Source organism: Rhodamnia argentea, chromosome 9 (genome assembly GCF_020921035.1).
Source record: "Rhodamnia argentea isolate NSW1041297 chromosome 9, ASM2092103v1, whole genome shotgun sequence".
Taxonomy (NCBI): domain Eukaryota; kingdom Viridiplantae; phylum Streptophyta; class Magnoliopsida; order Myrtales; family Myrtaceae; genus Rhodamnia; species Rhodamnia argentea.
In genome coordinates, this window is record NC_063158.1 from 23,068,442 (window position 1) to 23,080,579 (window position 12,138).

General features: G+C 40.1%; 1 protein-coding gene across 1 annotated transcript; it reads left to right on the plus strand.

Annotated features, from left to right (window-relative positions):
- Positions 1–294: 294 nt before the first annotated feature.
- On the plus strand, positions 295–6,898 carry LOC115739816 (S-linalool synthase-like). Its single transcript, XM_030673090.2, has 12 exons — positions 295–651; positions 999–1,194; positions 1,757–1,980; positions 3,470–3,593; positions 3,676–3,791; positions 3,875–4,101; positions 4,183–4,298; positions 4,572–4,670; positions 4,754–4,969; positions 5,072–5,201; positions 5,277–5,522; positions 6,308–6,898. The coding sequence occupies exons 1-12, from the start codon at positions 321–323 to the stop codon at positions 6,803–6,805; spliced, it is 2,523 nt and encodes an 840-aa protein (XP_030528950.1). The 5' UTR covers positions 295–320; the 3' UTR covers positions 6,806–6,898.
- The last annotated feature ends 5,240 nt before the right edge of the window (positions 6,899–12,138 follow it).

Below are 12,138 nucleotides of genomic sequence, written 5' to 3' on the forward strand. Positions count from 1 at the left end.
CAAACAAACTCTATCATCTCAATTCCATTCCAATACTTCCTAGGCATGACGCGTTAATCAAGTGCTACGTCAGCGTATCATTTTTCCTTTTCCACCTCCGGACAAGAGAAGGCCCTTTTTTTTTTAGAGCCTCAAATACTAGTCAGACCAACGTCAGAGATGGCATGCAACGTACCTTAGCTCTACGCTCACGATTCACGTTTTTGACACGACAGATCCTGGAAGGAACCGGCTCAAAGTCATGCATAAATAGACCTTAGTAGGTTCATGCAATCTCCCAATCGAAGAAGCAAAGCCAAATTCTTCTCACCCAAATCTTCATGGAGTCCCAAAAGCCTTCGATTCAATCTCTCGTCAATAAGATCAAGAGAGAGGTACTCGCTCGCGGCAAGAGCTTGTGCTCGTTCCTCTCCCCTTCACCATACGACACTGCATGGTTGGCGATGATTCCCGATCCTCGCCAACACGATGGTCCCATGTTTAAGGGGTGCCTGAATTGGGTGCTCCGCAATCAAAATGAAGAAGGGTTTTGGGGAGATTATGATCACGGCGAGCATGAAACGTCCGACGGAGTGGAGTGCCTTGCTTCAACCCTTGTTTGCATGACCGTGCTCAAAAAGTGGCATGTTGGTTCGGCTTTGATAGAGAAAGGTATCGTGTACTTCACTTTCGAATACACACCGAAATATAGCCATCACAAACATAGTTTTTCTTCCTTCTAGGATAGGATAGTCTTTAGTGAGTAGACTACTTATTGTGATCACTATACTGAACTCTCTACTTAACTTTCCATCAGGTGACTTTGTTTACTTTTCACCCCAAGGCCTAACCCACCAAATCTAATGCCTAGTCAAAATAAAGTCAATCGATTATCGACGAAAGTCGAACATTAGTCAACGCGACCATGAAATCAGAGATGAATTGCAACAGTCATATAGTTTTTCACAGACTCTTCTCTAATACTTATCCATTTTTTCCGGATTTTTTTCCCGCTTCAGGACTGAATTTCATACACGAGAATACGGAATTGTTTCTTGCGAGAAACAAGGATGAAAAGTTCCCTCGTTGGGTAGCTATCCTCTTGCCTGGAATGGTTGATTTGGCACATGCTGCTGGTTTGGAGATCGAATTCCCCGAGAGCGCAGAACCTGCCATTGCCGATTTATTCAGCAATCGACGACGACTTCTCGAAACGTAATTCTAATACTTCCTTTTATTTATCGGTCCAAAATTATGGTATGCTTTTCTTTTTCAGCAAAGTCACAAAAAACTCCAAAATTATATACACATTTATTCCAAAACTTTTTTTTTGTGGCACCAAAAATCAGACTTGTACCGGTATGACACATTTATCACAAACTTTTTTTTTGTGGCACCAAAATCCTAAACTTATATCCGTGTGACGCTGAGCCACATGCTTACCACTTTGCAGTTTTTTGTGTCACAAAAAAATAACTTGAGTTAAATGTGTTAGGATTTTTGGTGTCACAAAAAGTTTTAAGAAAATGTGTCACACGGGTACAAGTTTGATTTTTTTGGTATCGCAAAACACAAGTTAAAATAAATATGTTACAGTAGGCATAGTTTAGGATTTATGATGATGTATTCTTTCTTCTTCTTCTTTTTGTAAAAAGTCGAAGAAAAGTTAAGAGGCTCAAATCTTAAAGTTAAGTTATGAATGACAGGCACCCACAACTCCAATGTTTCTTCCACCTGAGATGCAATCATTACTTTATAGGGTTTTGGCCTTTTGCAGGGAAGAAGTTGCGGACCCGAACCAATATTACCCGTTGTTATCGTATCTTGAGGCATTGCCTCCGACATACAAAGTCGGCCATGAAAGCATATTGAAGCATCTGGACGGCGACGGCTCTTTGTTTCAATCACCCTCTGCAACATCGGGTGCTTACCTGGCCACCGGGAACGAAGATTGCTTGGCTTATCTTCAATCTCTTGCTTCAAATTGTGCTTCTAACGGCGGTAAGTGAATCCTCCGGTTCAAAAGACTTTTAGATGTTTTTGAAGTATGACGTTCTTGTTTTAGATGTAACTGTCATGCATCGGGATCATTGGAGTTCGGTCATTTCTATATGAGGTGTCGCAAACAAAAAGATTGCGTCAACTTCATTTCAATCTTTTTGCTTTCGTGGCCACTTCTATGGCCTCAAGCTGGAAGCCACCTGCACACACAGGGACAGAAACTTCTAAAAATTGCGGCAAATTTGGGCCATAAACGCAAAAGCCGAAGATATTGAGAATGCGATGAGCAAAATCTTTCAAATCCTTGTAAAGGGACTAAAGGTGATATCCAAACCATGCTTTTCGATTAACTAGGCTGCGTTTGGCATGAGACAAGACTTCCGTTGAAATATAACACGCAGAAACTAACCAAGATCTTACAAATAAGTCAATGCGAAAAAGCCTAGATAAATAACGATAAACAATAAAGGACACAAGAGATTACGTGGTTCGATCCGAATATCGGTACCTATATCCATGAAGAGAGCCAGCAAAAACAATTCATTATAATCGGAGAATCAGAATTACAATCGCTCAATACGCTTGTGTTTCCCGCAATTAAATTATACCCAAATCCTAGCTATTAACAAATAAAATAACTCACAATTGAATATAATAAACTCACACACAAATTTTCTGTGTTCCGACTCCTTCGTGCGATCAAGAAAACTTCACTGCGTCGTCCCTTTTCTTTCCCTCTCGGGTCGTCCTTCTCGCAGAGTCTCACTCTACACGGCTGCGGTAATTTTTCAGCAAGGAATTCTCTATGCGGCGGCTTTTCGCGGAAGAAACCCACACCTAATATATATGGGCCCTTATTTTTTTTTCTTTTACCTTATTTCTTCTAATAAGGGTCAACTAAAAGAAGCTCCTTTGACCGGGACCCACCAAGATTCACCCTTTTCTTTTCTTTTTGCTGCAGACGTCTTTAATCGTATGCCTTAGCCAACGATGCCAAAATCTCAGCTATTAAAACCGATTCAAACTCAAGACATTAATTTTAACAACTTCAAATGCTGGATGACGAAAAGCTAAAGAGACGAAAGCTAATTTCATACGAGTAGAGTCATTATAGCATATACGTGTTGAAACAATTAAATATTAAATTATGCTTTCATTTAAATTTTTAGAATAGTTGACAGTAGTCTTATAATATCTCACTTGATATCGGAACGGAAGGTTTAGAGTTCGAATCTTTTCAAGCCTTATATTTATCTCTCCAATGAAATATTTCAACATCTAGTACTAGGCAAAACGATCGGAATAAGTGTAATGGGAGTGTTAGAGTTACTAAATATTAAATCACTTTAGAATGGTTGACAGTGATCCCACAAAATTTCACATATCAAGTTTGAAATTTCATTTATCCAATTTATTTATTTATTTATTTATCTTTTACACCATTCTTAACCCTTGAATATCTTTTGGCTTTTCTTGATGATTAAAGCAGTTCCATCTCTCTATCTCGTGGATGAAGAGCTTACAAAACTCTCCATGGTTCATCAACTGGTGAGATTGGGGTTGACCGAGTACTTTGACCGCGAGAAGGATGAAATTTTGGCACAAATCTACCGGTCGGTAAAAGTTCCCTAGGAAAAAATAAAACATAGGGACATCTCTAACTAATTTAAGCATACTGACACTTGTTTTTTTCAGGAACTACAAGCACGAAAAACTGGTCCCCAAATCAATTCATTCAATCGCGGATAAGCTATGCAAAGATTGTTTGGAATTCTGGCTCTTGCGCATGCATGGTTATAGTGTATCACCATGTACGAGTTGCGAAACTTTATAATTTGTCAATCAGTTCCTTGGGGTCTGTCGTGCATGATATTTTGTATTCTGCATTTTGCAGCTAGCATTTGTTGGTTTCTAGATCGTGAAGAAGTCCGAGATCGCATCGAAAAGCATTATGAACACTTCTCGAGCGTGTTCCTCTACATTTATAGAGCCAGCAATCTTATGCTGCCCGGCGAACGTCAGCTCGAGGAAGCGAGAGCTTTCTCGAAGAAGTTTCTTGAGAAAATTGCATCTGGAGGAACGAGAGATGGAAGCATTGTCTCGTCAAGTCATTGCAGAATGGTTAGTGTAAATATTCAGTACTTCCTTTCGTTACGTATAACAAGTTACGATATCGGTTAACACTTTGAAATGTTCGTGTAGATTGAGCATGAATTGGGTCTTCCATGGATGGCTCGCCTAGACCACCTGGAACATAGGATGTGGATGGAGGAAAAAGATGCTTGTGTACTTTGGAGGGGAAAATTTTCTTGCCATAGGTATTAATATCTCAGAAAGGAATTTATTAAGAGTGATCGGTTCCTAGTCCGATCCGGTCCCACCCTAGAATCGGGAGCCAAACTGGATAGGCTTGGGATTAGACCAACTATAACCGGTTTCAATTTTACGAAATTGCAAATCGGACCAAACCGGCCCATCAGGCTGGCTGCCGTTTCGATTGGCCCATTATGCTTAGCTCTAGAAATTATAATCTTGATTTTTCCTATGTTATAGCATGTAATAAAGTTTTTGCTGTTCTTTGGATTCATTAGGTCATCATTGGTTCATAATCAAGATATAATGCAACTTGCTCTGCAGAACTTTGAACTGAGACAATCTGTTTACAGGTTGGAGCTTGATGTAGTCAAAAGGTATGCATGCAAAAAGTACAATAATTGATTGTAAATTAGCAAGCACGTATTCCTATTGACTCTTAAGCAATGGATGAGTTCAGGTGGTCGGGAACAACCGGACTTAGCAAGATGGGGTTCGGTCGAGAGAAAACGACGTATACTTATTTTGCAGTCGCCACCTCCATTTCTCTGCCTTGCAACTCCGACGTTCGAGTGCTGGTAGCCAAGAGCGCAATCGTAATAACCGTGGCCGATGACTTTTTCGACATGGAAGGTTCATTAGAGGATCTGGAAAAGCTTACCGATGCGGTTCAAAGGTATGCTTATCATCGCCAACCGCTTTTTTGCCGACGTCACAGCCCATTCGATTAGTTTCCCTTAAAATCGCCTCTTTCTATGGGCGACGGACATTATATCAGGTGGGACGGCGAAGGACTGAGCGGGCACGCCGATACCATATTCAATGCCCTCGACGATCTTGTCACCAACTTCCGAGTTAAATGCTTCCAACAATCAGGGAAGGACATCAAGGAAAACCTTCGACACATAGTACGTCTCATGATCCTACATTATACTTCTCTTTCTTCATCACTGCTAAGAATACCCGTCTGTTTGGTTGGAAAGTGGGGGGAGACATTCCAGTCATGGCTGATGGAGGCGAAGTGGAGCAGAAGCGGAGGCGCGCCAACGACCCAGGAGTACCTCGACGTGGGCATGACGTCCATCGCAGCACACACCTTAGTACTTCCCTCTTCGTGCCTCGCCAGCCCCGCGACCGTGTTGCATCAGCTGTGGTCCGACCCCTACCATACCATCGCCAAATTGCTCATGGTCATCACTCGGTTGCTCAATGACATCCAAAGCTACCGGGTAAAGTTTTGATGAACTCTCTCATTTTCCACTCCTTTCTACAGATCGATTACATCCATGTATCTAAAATTAGGAGGAATTACAAGGTAGATCGGGTGAACGTGTTCGAGGCCATCGGAATTAGCAAAGATGATAGGACTAGGTTTAGTTCGTACAAGCTCGAAGCTCCACCACACAGTTCGCCTCCGTAGAGACTCCTCGTCCTTCGCTGCCCGTCGTCGCCGTCGGCCAGCCTACTAGCTCTAGCACGATCCCCCTCCATCTCTTTCCATCAGTCGCGACTTGGATCCGGGCTTGGGATGTTGGATTCGACACTCCAAGCCCAGATCCGGCATCGTTGCCTTCGGGCAACCTGAATCCGAGTTCATCTAAGGTGGGCCATGCCATTCATAGTCGTCGTGAGGTCCTGATCCGGATTACGCTGTACTTCTTATATCCAAGATGATGTTGAGTTTTTTAACTTTTACTACCAAATTGCCGACACAAAGGTGACCCCCTGAATGAATAATTCATTCATGTTTGAATATTGACAACTAATGTTCCATTATTGAACATCTAATCTAATTATGATCAGTAAATTTCATCATTTTCTTTGGAGTTTCGTGAAAGCTCAATGTCCAATTGATGTGCATGAAGATTTCAAGATGCCTTTTTTTTTTTCAATTATTTGGAATTAGAAGATACCAATTTTTGTGATAAAAAAATCCAACTATAATGACGTCTGTAATGTTACAACAGCAAGGGAAATTTCTACCAATTTCTTATTTGTCTCTCTCTAATCACAGAAAGAAGAAAAGGAAGGCAAATTGAACTTTGTGCTACTCTACCTAAAGGAAAACCCCGAAGCCAACATTGAGGACTCCATCAAATTCGTGCAATTGCTGATCGACCAGATGAAGAAAGAGTTCCTCCAGCACGTACTCGACAGGGACTCCAACTTGCCGGAACCGAGCAGGCGTCTGCACCTTGGTTGTTTGAAAGTGTTCCACATGTTCTTCAACTCCTCCAACCGCTACGACTCGGACATGGACATGCTACACGACATCCACAAAGCACTCGTCATGCCGCCGCTGGTCCCCAAATCGAAGCCTCTTAGGCCTCTGCCGGAGCCACCGGGACCGAAGCCACGAGTGTTTGCAACCAAGAGCTGGTCCGGCCGATTCGACCTCGATTGTTTCCCTAAGAAGAGCTTTATCAAGTATCGAACGTCTTCCCATAGTGGTCCGGCGAAGAGATGGGAGAAGATGTACAAGTCATCTAGTTTTAGGTTATGTTTCGCTTAGTTATAGCAGTGGTATATCTTTGTGTACTATAGTTGTGACAGTTGTTGTGATTATAGGTCATTAATGGCTCAACATTAGTGAGACGTCTTTTCAGTTCACGTGTAGCAATTATGTCTTTTCGGATCATGCCCTAATTGTTGCAATAATGAGTTAATGTTTCAACGTGATTATAGGTTCTACTCTTGATTTCTGACTTTAATATTGTTGTTATTAAGAGTTAATGGCTCAACAAATGTAAGATAACCGACATGACCCTTGAATTCATGTCCTTTCAATTTTTTGCACATGTTTTTCTTGTTTATGAATAGACGTATCTTTTTAGTTCAAATATAACAATTCCTGGGATAACTAATCCAAGTACTCTTCTAGTTTTCTCAGTAGTAATGCTCTAGGTGTGCTAGTTTGAAAAGTATTCGATTGGGTCATATTCATATAATGCTAATACAAATAGGTTCAAGTTGTTGTAGCTTTGGAGACATAGTTCGTGAAGCTATTTAGCATCGTTACTAGGAATTGTTGCATGGAACAAGCAATCGAACAATAAAATAGACATAACGAGAAAATAAATCGGACATCAAATGTGCGTGGTTCGGTCGTAGAAACCTACATCCACAGGGAGAATAGCAACAAATTTAACTATAGAACAAGCGATCCAATAGAGAATACAAATCACACCAAGTCATTAAAACCCTCTCAGTATTCCCAGCCCAATTACATCCAACAACTCATGCAGTGTTTAGCCTTCAATCTCTCACAAAATAATCTCTCAACCTCACGAAAGGATTTACACAAAATCTCAAAATAAGATTTTCGCTAAAACACTCTTGTTGGTGTCATTCCCCGAATTAAACGCCACGAGCAAGAACTCATACAAACGGTGCTTCCATAACCTTTTTCACGTCAACCAAAGCCCTTGAAAGAGTCCAACGATCAGATTATTTTTAGTGCCAAGATAAAGCTGCGGTAATCGACTCCAACATGCATTAGAAAATCATATTATTCGGTCAACAAGTCCAAGATTGGACTTTCTTCTTTTGACTTTGCCTTTTGTATTTTTTTGTTCTTGTTAAGTCACGTGGGCTCCCCCCCCCTCCTCTCTTTCTTTTCTTTAATTTATTATTTTATGATTGTTTATTGGTATTTTGTGCTTGGCCCATCTAATGAAATAAGCTATTATCTATTATAAATACAAGCTTGTGGCCAACCTAGGCACACATGATTTTCTTTTCTCATTCTCTCTCTAACGCCGCTCTCTCTTCTCTCCCTCTTCTTTGCCAATTTCTTGGTATCGGAGCAGGGGTTTGTTTCATTCCTTGTTTTGATCGGCCCTCACCCTCTTCTCCTCCTTCTTCTTTTATTTTTCTCTTTTCTTCTATAATGAGCATACATCAGCATGACTTCTAAGTCACGGATTTCTTGCTAAGCCCGCCCAGGTGTGTAGGCTGGTCTTCTTCTTACAGCCCCGAGGTGCTGGTGCTGTTATCTTCTTGTTCCGGTTTAGAGATGCCGGTTTCTTTGTGTAGAGACTTAGCAAGTATCTCCCTTTTTTGGAACAACAATGGCAGGAGATGATCCACGGAAGGAGGTGATCACAGGTGATGGTTCCGGCTCCAACAAGATCGAGGGTGTTGTCATTTTCCCAATGAGATTATTTGATAAAAAATTGGAAGGAGCCCTAAAGTTTCAGATTTGGCGAAAAAATATTCTTGTTTGTTTAAAAGGTATGGGTAATGCTAAATACTTGACTGATTTGCCTCTTAAGTCTACCGACCCTAATTATTTGAGTTGGGAGATTGAAGAGAATCGTATTTTCGGACTTCTCTTTATGATTGCTAATTATCCAATGGCTCGAAATATGTGGAATCGTTTGACTATGTTATATTCAAACACTAACAGCAAATCTCATGTGTGTGATGTGTTGAAGAAATTATTTCAACTTAATCGGGAGGAGTGGTCTATTTAAGAGTTTTATATTGAGTTTCGGATCCTGTTTAATGAACTTGATTTGTTGTGGCCGATTCCAATAAGTCCTGATGAGATGATTGCGTAATGGGAGCAGCTCGGTGTTATGTGTTTCTTGTCGGGTCTTCATCTTGGACTTGAGTCAATTAAAAATCAGATCCTCTCCATGAGGATTCCCATATCTTTTCCCGAGGTCTATAATTGGCTAAGTAGCGTTACCATTGGGGATCATACTCTGTATGTGCAACTAGAATCTAGTGACAAGTCCACCTTGTTCTCTTCTCTTCGGAGTGGTAGATCACGTGGTGGTCGTGGAGGCTGTGGTGGCCGTGGTGGTAGTAAGCACCAGCGTGTTTGTCATCATTGCGGTATTCCCAGTCATCTAATGACAAACCGTAATAAGTTGCACGGTTATCCGAGTAGTAAGAAAGTGGCCAATACCTTAGTACATGCATCTTTTGAGATCTAGGAGTCCTCTCTTGTTTCCGGAAGGAGAATGATTGAGATGACTGATGAGGAGTTTGCATAGTAAACCTTGTTTGCATGACCATGCCAAAAAAGTGGCATGTTGGTTCATCTTTGATAGAGAAAGGTACCATGTATTTTTTTTTTTTTTTAGTGATAAGGGTACCATGTGTTTCACTTTCAAATAAACACCGAAATATGACCACTTCAAACATAACTTTTTCTCTATTCACATTGAAATACCGCCATTGCAAATAATAATTCTCCTTTCCAGGATAAAATATACTTTTATGAGTAGATTACTTTTATGATCACTAATCTAAACTCTACACTTAACTTTCAAACTAACACACAAGTTTCAATCCCCTGTCATAAGGCCACTCAACTTTATTTGTACTTTCAATCTGGTGATTTGTACACTTTTCGACCCGCGACCTGACCCACCAAAAAGAAATCATCTACGAAAAGTTGAACTTATGTCAATACGGACGTGATATTGCCGACATTATGGAAGCATATGAAAGATGTCGAAAGCACCTATTGTTTCTAGTTTCTTCACAAACTCTATTCTTAACATATTTATAGTTTTGGATCATTTCAGGATTAAAGTTTATTCATGAAAATTCGGAATTGCGTCTCTCGAAAAGCATGGAAAGTTTCCTCGTTTGGGTCTCTATCAACTTGCTCGGAATGGTTGATTTGGCGAGTGCTGTTGGTTTAGAGGTCATATTCCCCAAGAGCACAGAACGTGCCAATTTTGCCTTTTTTTAATATGTTGAAAATTATCATGTGGTTTTTCTTTTCCTTCTTTAAGTCTACCATGAAATATCGAAAGATTATCAAAATTACTAAGGATGTTCAAGATGAAAGACTTGGGACGCTCATGACAACATTTTTGCTTGAAAAATCAACTTCCGGCCAAAAGTTGATTTTCTACTTCTACTTCTAAGTAGAAGTTGATTTCTAATCAAGGAATGTTTGATAACAAAACAAAACAAATTATGCTTTTGGAATAGAAACTTGTTTGATAACTATAGGCGGCGGTGGCGGCGACGGATGGCGGTATTGGTGGGTGGTGGTGGGCAAGGCAGCTAGCAATGGTCATGGGGGAGGGCGGTGTTCGGTGGTGGGTTGCGGCGATCGGTAGAGGTCGGTGGTGGGTGGCAAGGGGCAGCGGTGGGCAGCGACGGCAAATGCATGGTTGATAGAGAGGCGCTGAAAATGAAAAAATGCCGAAGTGAAAGAGATTTGTACTTATAAAAGAGAAGTAACTTTTTTGAATTCTGAAATTGGCTCAAAAATAATTTCAGAAGTAGAAATTTGCTTGAGAAGTAAAAATGTAATGTTACGTAACCAAACATATTTTTGCTTCAAAAGTTACATTATGAAACGGGTTTCTGCTCCAAAAGTACTTCTAAAGCAAAAATTTATTTTCAAAAGTTTTACCATGTGTGCCCTTAGTTTCTGCTGTGGCGCTTTATTAGTAGGCATAGGCATATTAGGATGAGATTTTTGTGCTTCTAATGTGGTTTTTTTCTAGGCGATTTTTTTTTTTTTTTTTTTTTTGTGTGGTGGATCTACGAGTTCCTACTTTTCTTGTTCGCTGTGTGTTTTTGCTGGTGGGAGACTTTTGAGTACATACCTGATCTGGTGCTACTAGTTGGAGAGTCGGTGCACGGTCTGATATCATATCCATAGATCTATTGTTGTCCCTTGTACCTCGACATATATACTTTCATATATAAATAAATTCGTTTCAAGAAATTTTCCTCAATTAGAAAATATGAATCACAAGCACAAAATACTACTTCAACAAAAAAATTTCCATTTCGAATTCCTATGTATACGATAACTTTGCATTAGGCGAAAACCATTTTAGGTTAGGTAAACCTCTCGGCCATGGAATACCCTTCTGATTTCGGACTAAGAATATCTAAGGGAAAATCCAGGATGGTCCAAAGAAAGGCTTACGAAAGTCTGACGCGGATACCAAAAAACTTATTTCTATGTCTGTACTTTGACATAACAAAACAACTAAGAATCTAAGCTGTACCAATCTTTGGCCAACGGGTGGAATTTGACAGTAGAAAAGTTAATCAACCAAATGTTGCAATTTTGTGCTTTTAGAGAAGGTCTTTCATGTACATAATAAATGCCTGGCACGGCACGCACTTTGCACATGACACGGATACAGATTTGCAGCTATAAATACGATCAAGTCCCAATACAGACTCGCACATTCAAAGGTTCTTTGGTTTAGGTCTTTGAGACTTTTGAGTTCACGTCTCTTACAGTAAAATGGATCGTAGGTTCGTTTCATTTTCATTCTTCTTTTGATTGGAGTACATTCATGAGATTTTTCCATCTATTGAATTCTTCCATCTATTTTTTTTTTTTTTACGGTAGGCACTAAGAAGGTATGATAATTTACCTCCACAATTGCGATGTTAACTTAAAATTTACATGATTTTGAGAAGATCAAGTGCAACATAATTGTTCGAAGAATTTTTTGCCTGTTGTTTTTTGGTTGCTAGTTCTCTTTGGCCTTTCATTTTTAAGCACGATGGTAAATTAGATCTATGTACAAAACGGTATACACGTATGTTTGGACTTCTGTACTCTTATAAAATGATTAACATGACGTGTAATAGGTGCCGCATACACAAATCCAACTTTGACATGTTTTTAATCACCTCTTGTTGGAATTTACTTAAATTTAATCCTTTTGGATTTAAATTCGATCAAGCACAAAATTGACGCAACCATTTTACCCCATATTCAGCCCCTCCAATTCTACCTGTGGCAGAAATTTGAGATTTGCTTTGCTTAATTTGAAGGATGGAACATCAAAAGTGGAAATTGCAGGTCGCATTGAAGATCTGGAAAGCTTATGGACGCATGAATGG

Bases quoted from the DNA above. Each gene is read 5' to 3' on its own strand.
- LOC115739816 (XM_030673090.2), top strand. From the start codon at position 321: ATGGAGTCCCAAAAGCCTTCGATTCAATCTCTCGTCAATAAGATCAAG. The intron at 3,594-3,675 runs GTCGGTAAAAGT...TGTTTTTTTCAG, and splicing joins ATTTTGGCACAAATCTACCG to GAACTACAAGCACGAAAAAC. The intron at 4,102-4,182 runs GTTAGTGTAAAT...ATGTTCGTGTAG, and splicing joins CGTCAAGTCATTGCAGAATG to ATTGAGCATGAATTGGGTCT.